The sequence below is a fragment of the Ptychodera flava genome, chromosome 21 (genome assembly GCF_041260155.1).
Source record: "Ptychodera flava strain L36383 chromosome 21, AS_Pfla_20210202, whole genome shotgun sequence".
Lineage (NCBI taxonomy): Eukaryota > Metazoa > Hemichordata > Enteropneusta > Ptychoderidae > Ptychodera > Ptychodera flava.
The window spans coordinates 8035035-8054075 of record NC_091948.1 but is presented as its reverse complement, the minus strand read 5'-3'; the positions used below and the strand labels follow the sequence as shown (position 1 = coordinate 8054075).

The 19041-nt window shown below is 36.6% G+C and overlaps 1 protein-coding gene across 1 annotated transcript in view; it reads right to left on the bottom strand.

Moving 5' to 3' along the window:
- The window catches only part of LOC139121283 (structural maintenance of chromosomes protein 5-like), a 48987-nt gene that overhangs the window by 12365 nt on the left and 17581 nt on the right, over nt 1-19041 (bottom strand). Inside the window, exons 16-20 of the mRNA XM_070686058.1 lie at nt 17240-17363; nt 16579-16701; nt 16191-16316; nt 15386-15535; nt 14630-14802 (exon numbers count right to left, since the gene is read on the bottom strand). Coding sequence (XP_070542159.1) covers nt 14630-14802; nt 15386-15535; nt 16191-16316; nt 16579-16701; nt 17240-17363 — 696 coding nt within the window. The remainder of the gene's footprint in view (nt 1-14629; nt 14803-15385; nt 15536-16190; nt 16317-16578; nt 16702-17239; nt 17364-19041) is intronic.

Sequence of the window (19041 nt, the reverse complement as noted above, 5' to 3'; positions counted from 1 at the left end):
AACACAATCATTCTTTCATCAATACTTCAACTTTTAAGGTTTCACTTTCATAACATCAGAAGAATCAAGGAAGCAATAAGCAACATCAGTCAAATTATTAATTTTTCTTCCTATACAAGTGCTTGAATTGACTGTAAGAACTTATTATAATATTAAGCAAACCCATAACACAACGTTACTATAAAACTACAATGAGAGTAAAAAAACTGAGCATAAAAGCAAAAAATGAAAGAAGTAAATTGTACATGCAACGAAAAAGACAGTTGCAGACTCCTCACAGATGTTACACAAAGGTCAATGTCGAAGGTGATGGTAATTGCTTGTTCCGTGCTATAAGTCTAGGACTCTATGGGACACAAGATCATCATCATGCAATAAGAGTACATACTGTTGACTATGTAATTGAACATTGGGACAGATATGAGGATCCAATTAAAGGTGAATATGAAACATGGCATATTGTCTCTCAAGATGACTATAGGCAGTATATGTCCAGATCTGAACCAGGTAATGCAACTTATGGAGGGGACATTGAAATAAATGCTGCAGTGCTTGCATATAACATTAATATTGCAGTTCATCTTGACACTTTAAGTGAACCATAGAGACTGTTGGTAATTCTTCTGTAAGTATACATCTTTTGTATCATGCAATCCGTGTTGAAGGAGAAATTGATAGTGGTCACTATGACTTTCTGCAAAGCACAGAGCAAAATTTGTCACAAGCAATAAATGTAAACAGTTTTGGACCAGTACAAACAGAGAAATCTTCTATGGCGCAAAATGAACATTGTGTAAATTATAGAGAAATAGAGAAACAGAGACACATGATTGCCAAGAGAGAAAAGAGAGAACAAATAGAGTTTAGGCAAAGCGAAAAGCAAAGAGATTTAACAGCCAAGCAAAATAAACGAGCTGATCCAGCATACAGGCAAACTGAAAGGCAAAGAGATGTCAATGCTAAGAAAATTATGAGAACTGATGAGCTGTACAGACAAACTGAAAGGCAAAGAGATGTCAATGCTAAGAAAATTATGAGAACTGATGAGCTGTACAGACAAACTGAAAGGCAAAGAGATGTCAATGCTAAGAAAATTATGAGAACTGATGAGCTGTACAGACAAACTGAAAGGCAAAGAGATGTCAATGCTAAGAAAACTATGAGAGCTGATGATGTGTATAAACAAACTGAAAACAAGAGAAACAGACATCAATGAAATTGAGAAGGTCTGATGATGAGTACAGACAAACTGAAAGGGAAAGAAATGCTAATGCTAAAAAGACAAAGAGAACTGACCAGGTCTTCAGGGAAAGCGAAAAGATCAGAGATGCCAATATTAAAAGTATTAAAAGAACTGATAATCATATAGAGAGAGAGAGCAAATGAGAGATAGATTAAACAAACTAAACAACAGAAGATGTAGTGCTGCCAAATCTATTGAAGAGCTGATACAAATTTTTCACGGTGCAGTTCAGAATGGCCCAAATTTTGTATGTGTGTGCTGCCAACAGCTGTGGTACAGAGAAAGTGTTTTGAACTACAATAATGTTAAAGAAAAGTTAAACACCTTTGCATCATCTCAGGCTACAGATAATGATATGGCACCATTATGTAAAACTTGCTATTCATATTTAAAAGAGTCAAAGTTGTCTCCTTCTTCTGTGGCCAATAACATGTCATTTCCATTAATTCCCCCCGAGTTACAGTTACATCCACTAGAAGAAAGACTTGTTGCCTTACGCATTCCATTCATGCAAATAATGAAGAAATTGCCAAGAGGTAGACAAGTTAGTCTCAGAGGTAACATAGTCAATGTTATAGCTGATGTATCAACTACTGTCTCTACATTACCTAGAACTTTAAATGAATCGCAGACAATACCTGTCAAATTTAAAAGAAAGATTAGCTATAGTCATGCCTATCAGGTAGAGAATGTCAGACCAGTGAAAGTCTTACAAGCAGCTAATTGGTTAGTTAAAAATAGCCCCTTATATAAAGCAGAACTGATTACAATATCTACAGATTGGGTTGTTTGCAGAAAGGATGAAAACCACAATTGGCAGGAATTTTGTGAGGAAAATGACGATCATGATTATTCTCACATGTCTGACAAACAAACATGTAAACAAGATGACAGTAATGATCATGATGATGATGATAATTGGACTGAAGAAATAAAATTGGAAGATCATCCTGCTGGCACATTGGATACAATGCTGTCACCTTTATATGATCAGCACACAGACTCTGATGGCGCAGTTTGTTATGCACCAGGCGAGAACAATAAACCACTAGGAATATTTCAAGACAAATATTCTGAGGAGCTCTCATTTCCAACAATATATTGTGGTCAACCCAGACAAAAGAAACGCATAGTCCCTGTATTATATAGTACATTGTGTAAATGGGAACTTCGACACAAAGATAGGAGAGTTGCAAAGTCGATGCCTAACATTTTCTTTAAACTAAAAAAATTACAATCAAGCAGATTAAAGACAAGGCAACATTATGTTTGCGAAAATGTGATCTGAAGGGCCGCAAATTAACAGCTGGTGAGCTTCAATCACCACAAAATGTTGATAAATTGTTCGACTTGATGAGGGATTCAGAGTGTTGAAGACACTTAGAGGTTCACCACCATACTGGGAGAGTGCAAAGAAAGATATATTTGCCATGATACGTCAACTTGGTATTCCAACATTTTTCATGTCATTTTCATCAGCAGAATCTAAATGGATACATCTATTGAAAATTCTTGGAAGGACAGTTCACAACAAGGAATACACAGATGACGATGTATTGAACATGTCTTGGAATACAAAATCTGATTTGATAAAATCTGACCCTGTTACGTGTGCTCGACACTTTGACTATTCATTTCAACGATTTATGCATGATTTCCTAATGAGCTCACATCATCCAATTGGTGAAATACACGATTACTTTTACAGAGTGGAATTCCAACAAAGAGGATCACCACATATACACATGCTTGTATGGATTAAAGATGCACCACAATATGGTGAAAATAGTGATGATGACATCACACAATTCATAGATCAGTACATTACATGTTCAAATGATACCAGTAATGAATCCTTCGCTGAATGATAAATTATCAAATGCACAGACATGCAAAAACCTGTAAGAAAAAAGGCCAATGTGTTTGCAGATCTGGATTTCCTGTGCCACCTATGCCAAGAACAATGATATTGCAGCCATTGCCAATGGATACTGATGAAAGCACAGAACAGATCCTTCAAAGGCACTATGAAAATATCAAGACTGTTGTTACTGATTTACAATTTGGAGAAACTCTTTCTTTTTCTGAATTCTTAAATAAACTACAACTTGATGAACAAACCTATATTAATGCAATACAGTCATCTCTAACATCAGACAAAATATTCCTCAAGAGGTCACCAAATGAAATAAGAATTAACAGCTACAATGAAACCCTACTCAAAGCTTGGAGAGCAAACATGGACATTCAATTCATTCTTGATCCATATGCATGTGCCATGTACATCGCATCTTACATTAGTAAAGCTCAACGTGGAATGAGTAATTTGCTCAGTAGAGCTGTGAAAGAAGCAAGGGAAGGATGTCATGATATCAGAGAAAGTGTCAGGCATATAGGAAACAGATTCCTTAATCATGTTGAAGTTAGTGCTCAAGAAGCTGTTTACCTTGTTATGCAAATGAGACTAAGAAGAGCTTCACGCGGCTTCACATTTATTAACACATCACCCCCTGATGATAGAGTTATCCTATTGAAACCTCTTGATGACATACAAAACATGCGTCCAAATGCTACTGACATAGAAAGTGATAGCATCTTGAAAAATATGAGAGGCGCCCAAAAGCCCTTGAGAAATTGTGCTTGGCAGACGTGGCAGCATGGTACAGTTTCAAAAGTTAAAAGATAACCCGCAAGATCATTATCAAGATAATGATGACTTCTACAAAACTGATGAAGAGGATGATGATGATGAAAACAACACAATATATCAGATACGTGGCCTTGTGTATAAAAAACGCACCAAAAGTAAAGTTATTAGATATGTTCGTTTCCATAGGGAAAAAGACAAAGAAAATCATTACAGAGAGTTAATAATGTTGTTTTATCCTTGGCGAAATGAAAATGAACTCCTTGCAGGGTGCAAAACATACTATGATCGTTACATGCAAGTGAAATTTGAAGTAGATTCTAAAGAAAAGGAGTACAATAAAAATGCTCAGGAATTAGATCAAGCTATTGAAGCAGTACAAAACACAGCCATTGATATGTTTGATAATGTTGCTCCAAATACACAACATCAGGAACATCAAGACATTTTAGAAGGATCAGGCCAAGTGACACATTGAGTATGTTTGCACCATGTGATGAGAGTCATTCTAAATATGACATTGGACAGGACATTGGCATCAGTACAAATAATCCCATTATTGAAGATCTTCAACAACCACGAATGGCTGATAATGAATTATATCCACTTTTACAGAAACTCACAAGAAACAAAAAGAAATATTCTATCACATAGTACATTGGATGAAAAAGGACAGAGCTGTTAAATATTTTTGTAACAGGTGGCGCTGGTGTAGGGAAATCTCTTGTTCTCAAATCATTGTATCAAGTACTTTTAAAATATCTTTCAAATCTTCCTGGTGAAAATCCTGACAACATACACTTATTACTAGTTGCACCTACTGGAAAAGCTGCTTACAACATTAAGGGTACTACAATTCATTCAGCTTTTCAAATTCCTGCATCCCAAGGTTTTCATTATAGACCACTGACATCAGAAAGACTTAATACTCTACAAGCAAAATACAGGAACTTAAAAGTCATATTCATAGATGAAATCTCCATGGTTGGTAATGGTATGTTAAATTATATCAATCTCAGACTACAACAGATAATGGCCAACAATAAAATCTTTGGTGGTGTCAGCGTTGTTAGCTTTGGCGACTTATATCAATTAAAACCTGTCTTTGATGGTTGGATATTTAACGACCTTCAACATGATTATGGGCCATTGGCTGTAACATCTGGAAAGACCTGTTCAAAATGTTTGAATTAACAGATATTATCAGGCAAAAAGATGACCAGAATTTTGCTAAATTACTCAACCGTATACGTGAGGGAAAGCATACATCTCATGACATAAAAGTTCTGCAAACTCGAATAGTCAGTGTTGATAAAAAAACTTCATCTATTGATGAGTCGACAGTACATCTTTATTGCGAGAACAGACTTGTTGATGACCACAATGCAATAGCATATGACAGACTTACAGGAATAAAAACATGTATACCTGCTACTGATACAGTCATTGGCGATGTCTCTGAGATCATAAAACACAAAACATTAGGTATTGTTGTCATGCTTCCTGCTCAAAAAACGAGGGGGTTAGTTTCTAAATTATCAATTGGAACAAATCAGCGTATTGAGCTTTGCATTAATCTGTCTGTAAATGATGGATTGATAAATGGTACTCCAGGAGTAATCAAATACATCGATGGACCTGATTTGCATCATGTTACTATTCTATGGATTTTATTTGATGACGATTGTGTTGGCAAAAACCTGCGACGTGAAAAACAGCATTTAATACATGACAAAGTATCTCACAGATGGACGCCAGTTTTACAGATATCACGGCAATTTAGAGTGGGAAGACACAAAAATGCAGAAGTTGTGAGAAAACAATTTCCACTCAGACCAGCTAGTGCCAAAACAATACATCGTTGTCAAGGTGATACACTTAACAATGTGGTTGTGGACTTCAGTACAGCAAGCAAGAGAAATCAGTGTCATGTACACTATGTTGCTTTAAGCAGAGTGACTAGACTTAGTGGTCTCAACATAACCACATTACAAGAAAATCAAATATCAGTTAGCACTGATGTTACACAAGAGATGCAACGCATGAGAACCCATTCCATGCTACAACTCTGTTTCACATTACCATATATTATATCGAACAGATTCATTATTACTTATCAAAATGTGAGATCTCTTCATTGCCATTTTCAAGATGTTGCTAGTGATTTCAGCTTAACTTCAGCTGATGTACTAATTTGCAGTGAATCAAGACTACAAAACGGCGATCACAATGATGACTTCAAAATAGCAGACTTCAACCTTTTCAGACAGGATGATAAAAACCGTCAAAACAACACCAGACCATATCATGGTATGGTTATGTACAGCAAAGAAAACACTCTTGAAGCTACCCCACAGACACTGCATTGTTTTAATACAGATTTCGTAATTGCAATACACAAAACAACATTTGGTTTAGTTCAAATTGTTGGTGTTTACAATCCACCATCATCACCTACATCAAACTTACAACATGCTCTCCTTAAGCTCATCCATACACTTGAGTACAATCTACCAACCGTGATCATCGGTGATTTCAATGTTGACTTACAAAAGCAAACACAATCTACAAGACAACTATCTGAACTTATGACAAAGCACTTCAACTACACACAAGTTATTGAGGAGTCAACAACAGACTATGGATCATGCCTTGATCACATTTACACTAACATCCATTGCATGCAAAGTGGTGTACTTGAGTCATACTATAGTGACCACAAACCAATTGGATTGCATTGTAAAATAGAATTAAATCAAAAACTGCAGTCATACTAATTACTGCCCGTGACTACCCGTAGCTGCCTGAGAACTGCCCGAGGAAAAAGTGCGACAAACAGGTTCAGTTTATTTGATGCCCAGCCAACCCAAAATATCATTGATTTGACGTTAACCTGATGTTTTCTCCAGCCGTTTTGAAACACTGAAGACACCGGGCTTCGAGGACGTCGCCAGCTTGACATTGAGTTCATACCATTCAGTCCGAGAGATGGTACAATAATCTCGCCAAACGCTCACAGTTGACAGCTTACCACCCCTTGCACTGAATGGTATGATCTCACAATCTAGTCGAAAGCCCGGCGTTTTTCGGGTTCTAAAACCGCTACAGAAAACACCAAATCAATGATATTTCTGGTAAGCCAGGCATAATATATGTTCAAGCTTATCATACAAAAACTATGATACAAACGTCAAAACCGTGTATCCAACTATAATGTATGACATGGCCTATGGAGTAAAGGTTATTTGGACTTCGAGCAATTGACAACGCAACACATGACGTGTGACATTTTACGACTTAGACAATGTTGCCTTTTAATCACATTGTGAACGAGCGAGAACGGCTTCCGGTCTCGGTTGGGAAATGTCATATCGCTCTTCGATTGTTTATTATTTTATCACTGGAATTTACTTTGTAAGACTTACAATTCACCGGCAGTAATCCAACCGCCAACCCCCCAGCCTTCGATCTCCCTTGTTTATTTTCGTGATCTTCTGATGAAATCGTTCATCCTCTTCTAGTGAATCGTATTGTTTTGACAACTGCTGAATGATTAGCATTGACCGGACGCTATGTTGAAAGATGTACTGGAGTTAATTATAGCACCATACCAAAGGCACGACAATATGCAGCTTTACAGACAATTTATGTTGTAGACTTTCACGACAAAGACACACTTCTTGCGTATTTCTGTACAGAGATGTCGACTCTGTGGATTCAGTAAGAAGCCCAGTTGTTTGATTGTGCTTGACCATCTCTTTGTAGACGACCGACCTTTGTAAATTGTAGATATTTTAATCACGTACACGTATCGTGATTACAGTAACCGAATCATGATGTACCACTCGCCTTTACCGGACCTCTGTACGAGATATCGGAATACGACCAACAACAACATACGTACCGGAACGATTACGAATATATGAATTATGCAAATCAGCAATACATGTAATAGCGGAAGTACATGTTTTCTCCGACGCTCGTGGGATAGTATCGGGCGATCTAGGATAATTAACCGCTACGATTCTGATTTCTCATTGGTTACTTTTCTATCATTCTCATTGGACGAAACTTTCTTTACTGCTACAACAACACCATTCTGACTTTCCTACTCGAGTTGTGCCAACAGAACAGCGAAGAGGATCTTGCGGTGACACAATCTGCTCAATAACCAAACTTTTCACGTAAGTCTCTGTCCTATTTTCATAGACTGCCTTATGGTGCATTGTAATTTGTACATTGTGCTCACTGTTACACAAATCCTACAAAACCATTTAGCAATGTCGGAACGCAACACAACGTCACAGAAATAAAAACAAAAACTTGTAGCTGGAATAACTTGCGCTGTTCTAGCTGTTTCATCAGCTTATAGTTTTGAAAAATACGGTAGGTAATGGGTAGTCAAAAACCTCGACCTGTACAGTCACATCATTTACTGACTGATATGTATGTTTCTCTAAATGTCATACAAACTTAACTCCGTGAATCATAATTCTTTGCAACAGTTGAACTGTTATTATAACACACAGTCAACCGTCAGATCTGTTTCTCTTCTGTAATCAGCAAAATGTCATCACAATTCAGCCAAGTAAATGTCACTCTCCTAATGTGCTGTAAATGTTTGTAATTGATCGGCAGACTTCAGATTAGTGTATTTTCAATAAAAATGCACAAAAAGCATAACATTTCTTTCATAGCCATTTTATTTCTTCACTTCTCCAATTTGTTTTTTTCCATATAATTTTCAGGTAGAGGGCATTTCCCAAACCGCAAACTCATCAAATAAGAGGGATGTGAATCTCTGACAGAGGACACAAAGCAAAGCTGAGACTCTGGAACGAGCAAACTGCCTTACCATTCACTGTTGGAGCAAAGGTCCGTGTTGGACCATTAACTGTAAACAAGTTCCACAATCAGACAGCTTTAACTGACTGAGGTTGAGGTAATATACTGTATGCTGCCTTTCCTTAATCTTCTCTCCTTTTTATCAACATTTATCATGACACATGTTACAACAAAATGATCTCAGCAACAAATGACAATAACAAACATCCACATATAAAAACACACAATGACTTTATCACATTCTACATAATCCAAATCAATAACAACAGAAATATGCCTACAGTTTCATCATTATGTTCTTTGTCATAGCAACTATGTTTATTTATGAATTGTTTAACCATCCTACACTTATTCTGCAAACTTGCCTCCTGCATTTATCTACCGGTACTCAGCTCATAATACTTTCACTGCTTACATCACACTTCAATGCTTGCAACTACTCACATTTGAAGCAAACATACTTTCTTTTATCCATGCTACTAACATATGAAGCAAACATACTTTCTTTTATCCATGCTACTACTCACATTTGAAGCAAACATACTTTCTTTTATCCATGCTTGTCACCATGTCACATTTGAAACCATTTAACATTATATTCTGCACAGGTGTTATCGTCACAGAGTATGTCAAGTGGAATATTGGAAGCCATAGACCCAGACGAGTAAGTCACATATCATAAAATACCACACATAAGCATTTCATCAAACTTTATATCTACTTCCTCATCTTATCATTCTAGTGTTATCAATGTGCTTTTAAAACGTCCAAATATACTATTAAAAACTTTGCATTTTTCTGTCATATCTTTCTTTCTACCTCTGCTGTCAGCAATGCACACTTTATCTAATAGATGAATGTGTAACAATGTCCTTTATTGGTTTGCTATTTCCATCCAAGCTGCTTTAAGCCTTACCAAAGTACATAGTCCAATTACAGATGCCCAGGGATTACCTTAAACAGATGTGTTTACATGCACATTTGTATTTTCTATGCAGTTTTTATCATTTTGAACAAATTTATTTTACCAATTCCACTCACCTGATAGCATTGATACTTGCTATATGCGTTCCCCACAGTTATCCTGAATATCATGAAATCTGCAATATTGTATGTTTTGCACAATATTTCTCAACAATTTGTCAAAAACTTTATTTTTTAATATTTGCTATATACATTCTTCAATCAGTGTGACATCTTGACAAGGGAATGCGATCAATGGCCATCAAAGAAAACAACTACATCATGATATTCACATACTCCGACCTCAGGGTATACATAGAACACAAACCAAGCTATCTCCAATAAGTTGAGATGTCATGTCTTTGACATATGCTGATGTACTTTCTTCACAGTCCTCCATCCGCTGTTATAGATGGAGAATATCTTGAATGTCCACAATTGTGGACTCTAGGAACTCAAGAATCAATACTTGAGAGACTGCCAATGCAAGTGATGTTCACAAGAAATTGTGATACAGTAACAGCAATAAAGTAAGAATTACTTCATTACCTAATGTCATTTGCAGAATGTAATACTATCTATTGTTGCCGAAATACATGGATTTTTATGTGCCCCAGACAACTCCATGAGGGCAAATTGTCTCCTGCTGCCAGGACACATGAACCCATGTATTCAGGCAATTATATTTTTATTACATGCCTCTTCACAGTCGAAGCCATTTCTTGCGATCGCAGGGTCCGGGAGTGACAATGAATAATGAATGCAAGATTTATTACAAGCTTGCCTTATACACTTGAACTCCAATACCACACCATGACATAAGTCAGTATTGTGTCAATTAACTGTTATTTTGCATATTAACCCTTTCAGCGCAAAACTCAATTTTTTGTCACCCTTATAAAATACACCTAATTCAATTTTTGTTATGAATTCATCACTGCAATTTCAAATTTAATTCTTACAGGCCAGCAACGGACACTGAAGATGTATCTATCAATGAACCCACTGACATAAAAGATCAAGAACAGCCTTCAACTGAATGACTTTAACGCTATTTAGTATTTTATCAGTTTTCAAAGTATCAGTTACAAACATTTTCATTGACACTTTTTCTTGTTTTGTTTACAGTACTGTAACTTTACTTGATATACATTTGATCACCTATTTCATGTTCGTGTGTTCATTCACATTTTCTCAATGATGGCTGCATTGATCTCATAAAAACTTGCTACCCATTTACTCCTCTCTATACATACATATACATGTCAATTGTTGCACCATACAATACATATGCCCATGCCATAACTAATTCATTTCCTGTATTTGATAACAATGCAACTGTAAAGAAAAAAAATTGAAAGATTTCTGCAGTGATGTCAATTACACTTAAGGATTACTCAGCAAGGGCACTTTGCAAGACCAGTACTGGTTAGCCACTTTCATACAGAGGAATTTCTCCTTACTACTCTTACACAAAAACACTCCATTATTTCTCCGTACTACTCATACTAACTCTCTATTGCTATTTAAACTATGTCCTTCTCAATGGCTCATTTTAATCTATTTTCTTGAAAGATTTATCAAAAATAGCCATGTTGTTTATCTTTACTTGAGTTCTTAAAAAATAAAAATGGTTTTCTGAAAGAATGCGTATATGGCTTTTCATTACTTTATGGTGATATCACTTTGGCCTATACAGTGTGAAGCACTGTACCAATCAATTGCACTTGTTATGTAAATGCTGATACAATGCCAGAAGCCAAAGACATTCAGCATTTTTTCCCCGAATTCATATTTGTAAATAAAAAGGCCGTTGTCATTGGTCTGTCATGATAATGTCCATGATCTTGATCATCACAGCTTAAAAAACTTTAAAACTATTGGCAAAAGTTTAAATTTACAGACAAATGCAATATCTATGAAAACACGTGAGCATTTTCAGTTCATGTCTGGTTTAATTAGCAGCTGCAGTAAAGACACAGGAATACCAGTACTGCAAAAGAAAGAAAAATATGTCAGAGATAGGTTGTCTAGCTATGATTCACTAAAATGATTTAAATTTCATATTAAATATTTTGATTTTACATTCAATGCACATTATGCATTTCCTCTGCGAACAACATTCTCCCAATAGCCACTGTAAAACTGAAATCAGATGGGATTCTTGATCAGTGTTATTATTCTAATTCAGCACCGATTTGTGCAATTCTGACATATAAATCCAATAGGAAACTAATATACCATTATCAGTTGATGTTTCAATTGCAGCTGGACTGCACAAAATTTACAATCTTTGTAAAAAGTACCAACTATGTTATCATCACCACAAATATATGCATCTGAAATATCATCAGAATAATTTGCAAATTGTTCAGAAATTTTAGAACACTGCTAAGCAAATATGGACTAAAGAAATAAAAAAATACACACTAAAGATGGGCTAAATTATTGAAATGAAATAACATACCAGTAATAAATATGCATATGTTGAAACAAACTGTGGACTACACTTCATTTTTCAACATTTTAAACTGAAATGTTTAGCCATAATTTGAACGCCACACTATGACACAGAGGGGTAATTTTAAAATTCGTTTTACAACCGAATGAAATTCATCGACCGTCATATCTTGAACACAGAAATGCCTTGCTATATTGTGAATATTTCTGGTGGCGATAGCCCACTGTCCGTGCACCGCCGTACAATGGTCGGAAAGAAAAATGCGCCAGTTACATTTTGCAACATATGGGTTATAAACGTTGATAATTGTTGTTTATTTAGAAGTGTTAAATGTCTTTACATATTCTTTGCCCCACTTCCGCACGCTCGTATTTCTCTTGATATTGCGTTTACTGAGAAAATTTACCTCATGGCCCCTATCGACATGCCGAAGGGCATGAAAACGCTTCCGCCAATCATAGCAACGATTACGTCTTACGATATCTTGTACTATGTAATGTCGAATGTATTGGAAAGCGTGCGGAAGAACGCTCAATCTGATTGGGCATAACAAATGACGCCATTCGGGGAATTGTGTTTAACGGGAAAACGGCGTGGTCTACAAGTTCTATCGGGACATTTTGGCAAGTTTCACGATATCAGTGAAAATACAAGATATAGTAATTTACTAAAGTGAAACCAGGAGGGTCATTTGTTTTCAGACTCGGTATGCTAAAATGAAAATATATCCTAGTTTGAACCATGTAAACACCACATTTCGCTTACTCCGCTATGTCCGTGACGGCACAACCTTACAGGGGCCCCGACTCGTACTCCACAAAAGTTACGATGCCCAAAAACAACCAAAAATTCTCGCAAATCGGGGTTGAACTTTCAGTTTCCACTATAAGAATCATTTCAATCAAAGTGTGGTAGAAATCAGGGGAACGGTTGTTTTTAATGCACGCCCAAGCCCTAATTGTAAAACAATGGCGTCGTCATCACGCGACTAACATTTTTCGAATGAACTCCGTGAATATTGAAAACACGATTACAGTCGATCCCTCGTAAATTTAGATACTCTTTTTAAACTAGACCATAATTAGGGCCCATACTGTATACTCGATGTGTGGTGAGATGTTGCCACACGTTTTGACACGACTTATCAGTGACGTGCTTTGGATAACCTTCGAGGCCGTTTCTTTCCGCACACAGCTTCTCACCTCTCATTCACTCACAGATATTATCGGTACACGCAAAGTTAACACATGCTCTAAATACGGATACAAAAATAAACCTCTTACCGAATGTCGTACTGGCTCCACTGGTGTGACTGTAGATAGACGTAGCAGGAACTGAATCTCGTAGCGACACACAGAAAGTATGGCTGCTCGATGCATGAGAGCGAGGTTGAAAGGCCTTACTGGTTCTGACCACTAGATGGCGCCGCAAACACAACTTTACGAACCCCTTACTGCTAACGTACACTCCTATGAGAAAACCCACTGAACACATTTTTTATTTTATTGAAAAAAAATAATCACACATAAAACAGTATTCATGGTGTAGCATTATTTTAAAAATAATTGTTTCTTAACTATGATGTTTCTACAAGCTGATAAAAGTATGGCCATCACATTTGCTTCAGAAGTTCTTGAGTATACTGGTAGTCTTATTACGAAAATTCATTAAACATGCAAATTAGAATTAATTAACCAAACTTACTAAACTTTTACCATAGTTATGCTATAGGGTAATTAAGTATGTGTACAGTCACATCAAATTTGGTTCAATATTTCTTGAGATATAGCCCTATGGCAAAAAAGTCATAAAATATGCAAATGAGCAATTAATTAATAAGCCACACCCACCAAAATCTAATCAGATCTAAGTCTCATCATGATAATACCAAATACCAAATTGCATGACATTGGACCTAAGGGTTCTTAAGTTATGAGTGGAACAAAATCTGTCTACGGACGGACGGACGGACGACAGACGGACGGACGGACGGACAGACGGACGGACGGACGGACGGACAGACGGACACACACACAGACATTGTGGCGACAAAGGACACCTTTGGTGCTTCGCACCACGGTGTCCAAAAATTATGTACCACCAACTCTGCTTTGAAAACTGCACTGTTGTTTTAAAGAGAATCAACTTGAAGATTGTGTGTCACTAGATTTTACAGCAATGTTGCAGTACAATTCAAACAAAGGTGATTTTGTAAATCACGCTCACATGCAAAATCTACGACGCTACTAACAACACTGCTAGTCCAGGCATCCCTTTATGATAAACATCCACAAGAATAAAATGCATTTCAACTGAAAAATAGACTCAAACCCTTCAATATGGAGTGAGTTAGCTCGACTGTACAGAGTGAGCTTGCATGACTGTTACGTACTATGATGAAATGCAGGGTCTGAATCTGTGTGCAATGCCTACGAGACTTAGCAGTAAACGACTGTAATCTTTGACATACCTCATTTCACCTTTGTAGAGGTCTACTTCGCCGGCACAGCCCAAACATTTGAAGAAATACGAAAACCTGTCACTGATCTGTGCCATCAGTTCTTGCAACGGAGCCAGCCATTTATCCTTCACTTCAGCTATCTCCTGTTGATGCCTTTCAACCAGCTGTCGTTTCTTTTCAACCTGTGGATGTAAATTCAACATTAAACACTGACGGTGTTCTCCCCATTCTCTCATTTGTAGGTCGATAGCATTTGCAAAAGTCATAAGATATTCATTTGTAAGCTTACTTGTAAGTAAATAAGTGACTACCCTTCGTGCTCAATAAAGATGGTGACTTTGACTCAAAATCTGTAATGTATTTTTTGAAATTTTTATGTAATTTTCCTCCCTTGCAGACTCATATTATTTGGAAGTAGCATATTCAAGATGAGAGAAAACAAAATGCAAATTGTTTCTTTGTCAATGCATTTAAAATTTAATATACAATGAAGACTTGTAAAGCCATGAATCAGGCAAGCACACTCACAAAAAAGAAATATGAAATATTTTTAGTAAAAGAAGAAAAACACAGAATAATTTTTGAACTACTAAAATAGGAACATGGTGAAAAACTCTGCATTTTGAAAATCGGTAGTAATATTTGGAATTGATCATGCAAAGCAAATAGCATGGGATACCTTATGCACATGAGTCTGGTGGTGAGCTAGAAAGACAAAGTGAGAAAATACAATCTATGACAGATACAAGCGTTTGCTGAAACTACCTCAGACGAGAGTTTGGCAATCTCTTTTTTTCTGTTGTTGTAATCATCCACCACCTCTCGATTTGTCTCAAATACGCAGTCAGCACGGGCTTTCTCGTTGTGGATCATGTCATCGATTTCTTCAATGGTACTTGGAAACCGATCAAAGACCTAAGGATTAAAAAATTGTGACATTTGAAGTATTATGCACTTTGGACATGAAGTATTTAAGCACTTGCTTACACTGCTCAAAGAAACTCTTAAATATTCTCTTTCAAAAGTGTGAATAAATGTCAAGGGTCAAGCTGCAGATTTTCAGAAAAACTGTTCCACTGTCTGCTGAAAAAATTAATTTTGAAGCGCGCAAATACAAGATGATGAAAATTGATCAGTGTTTCCTCCAGACACGCAGTTGCACAACTCCCAAAGCTAATCAATGTCCCCTTTCAGATTATCACCAGGGCAGAGACATGTCACCCTTTTACAGTGAAGTTTGAGATTTTGATTTACACAAAGTAATTATAGATGCATTCCACTTCATGATTCTTGTCTATGATGTAACATCATACAGTTGATGTAATCCACTATCTGTAGCCACAGTACGGTGATACAAGCTTTCTGTGATACAAGCTTCCTATCCACAGATGGATGTGATAGTGCTGAAAGGCTATGAACTGAAGTTTGCCTCCAGGTTACAAATTGTATTTGAACCGAAATGAATGAAGTGTGAATGATTTTTGTAGACTTCTAATTTATTCAACATTTACTGGATAGAAAAAAATAGAAAAAAAGCCACACAGTACAAGTTTCACAATACACTTCTCACCTCCTTCAGTGCTGGGGGTATGTCCTCGTTCTGTCCAAGCTTTGATCGCTCCTTGGCAATATTCAGAAGCCGTCTTGCCTTGTCCTTGGCTTGACTTTTCAGCTCAGACAGTCTTCCGTGTTCTGCCTGTGACGCAAAATGTGTAACAAACGCATTTAGATTGGATAAGATGCAACATACGTGACATGTACATGACTGCAATCGTGTGCCAACACATTCATTTGTCCACACAATGTCAATGCTGGCTATGGCCTTCATTGACTGGTCCAATACTAGGGCACCTCAGGATGTTTTGAGAAGAAAACAAAACTTGCTGAAAACTTTGAATGAATACTGAAGTTGTGAAAAAGTCACAAGGTTATAATGCACGTGATAATTTAACACTTACTTTAAGAGTTTGTTGTAGTTGGTTGCCTTCTCTGAACTGCCCTTCCATTCGGTTCTTCTCTGCAAACACCAAGGCTACCACTAAAGCTATCCGTACCTTGTGTTTGTTAGCTTCCAGACACGACTGTAAGAGACAGATGACACACAAGCAAGCTCCTGATGTTATATCACCCGAAGACAAATTTGTGCTCAACACAAACTTTATTGTGATAAGTTTAGCTCACTGCAGGAGATGCACACGTGTTCGATCAATATGTATTTCCACTTTGGTCGCAGCACACCGGGAAATGATTTTTGAATGTGGTATACACATTTCCGTTGCTCCTTTATATGACTGTGTGGATATACTGATTGAAATTCAACGAGCTTTTGCCAGTTTTCTGCTCCTTGCACATGTTATTTTTCAAAACGATATCAAAAATCGCTAGTACATATCTACACTTTTGACCTTTTTTCTTAAAATGTAAATTCAGGCTACTCAAACATCTCTCTCGTTTGAGCCAGAATTTCACACTTGTCTAATGACAAACTGAAAAAAATATTTCGAGCGTTTCATAACCAGGTGTCTGAACAAAGCTACGTCAAAAAATAATAGGAACTAGTATTATTACAAATTAAAGGCTTTTAGTTTAAAAAGAAAGGGTGTATTTCTACTGATATACCTGGATAGCATTTTTCAATTGCAGAACGACGGTCATCTTTTTCTTGTTTATCTTGGCTATTTCTTGTTCTGCTTTGTGTTCTTCTCTCTGTAAATCCAACGCTTCTGACTCACTTTTGGCAATGCTGTCAGTAGTTGAAAAGAAAGATACAAAATTCCAGTTTGCAGGCATATTTAACAAACGTACTAGGTATACGGGGGGTGAGTTTAAATTAGTATAGGGTGCACGACAACTCTTTTACGAAGACTATGGCAACCATAATACTTGTCTCAAAAAAAGAAAACTATGTTTTGTTCATGGATGCACTGCCTACCATATCCTTTTTTTCACATGTACAACAACTGATTACTTTTTCTAAGTGGCTATCTCTGACCTCAAACTGCTCACTTCAGAAAGTTCCTTACTACATGGGGTCACTGCAAAGACACATCCCGTATCTTTATCTGTACATTCATGAATATGACTGTTCTATTGAACCACACTTCTAACTATTACTGTCAAATTGGCCAAAACCATGCTATGTATTCAATGGGGCAGTCCTCAATCCCTGGTTCTTGCCTAAGTTCTTGGTGATATTGAGTACTTGCATGGTGTTACTCCTTTGTTTTCCATTGAAATTTTATCAAATTGGTCAATTTGTTTTCAGATAGAGCTGATAAACACCCAGTCCCTTTAACCCATTTGATGCTTGCTCTGACTTCTGTTCAATTCAGCACTAGATCAGCCAGTATTGACTTACTGTTCATATGCACTGATACATATACTGCTTACATAAATCATTTGTGTCGCTGGGTGTCATCATAATATTTCAAACCTACAATCTAGGCAATCACATGCAAAGAATAAACCTTGGCATAACACCAAGTTGCCAGTTGGGTGACTAGGTGACAAGCTATCTGGATCAGTCATTCAATTAAAGAAGGGACTGCCTGGTTGATAATTCTACCAAAAAATTCATGCAGTGTACTTTTCTGGGACACATCTGTTACGTTACTCTAAAAATATTACAATTCTTGACTGGTGTACAGCTCAGTGCACTAATCTTTTAACATCAGTTGTCAACATCTTGTTTTTAAGAAATTGATGACTCAGTTCCCGTCGCCCCTTTCAAAGCTTAGTAGTTTATAAGGACCACTTTTAATTAAAATACCACTAAATTTGTTTACATTTGCTTCCTTTATCCCAAAGTTTGCACAGAATGCCATCATTTTTTGCTCACGTGTTTAAACACGTGAGCATATGTCGCAGCGATGTCTGTCTGTCTGTCTGTCTGTGTGTGTGTCTGTCTGTCTGTCTGTGGGCTAAATATCTCAAAAACGGCTCATCAGATCAGAGTCAAATCTGGTACATAGATTCAGTTAGCAAATGGCAAGAAACTGATTAGTTTTTGGTGGGTGTGGCTTGCTTGCTTTTGCTCATTTGCATAATTAATGATTTTAGAAAAAAACGGATATACATTGAGAAGGACTGCACACAATTTGATGAGATTTGCTACAAATGTTTATCACATCAAGATATATCAGCTGTGAAAGTTATTAAAGAGGTGACATGAAAGATAGTTACTAATTTGCATATTTAATGACATTTCCTAATTAGGCCTATATGTCTGAATTTACTCGATCAAAATTGACGAAACTTGGTATGCATATTGAAGATACTATGATTTAACATTATTGACAGTCATTAAGCATTTTATTTCATCCAAATCCTAATTTGCATATTTAATGACCTTTTGAAATTAAGGATATATATTTGAATTTACATGACCAAAATTGATGAAACTTGCTATGTACATTAAAGAT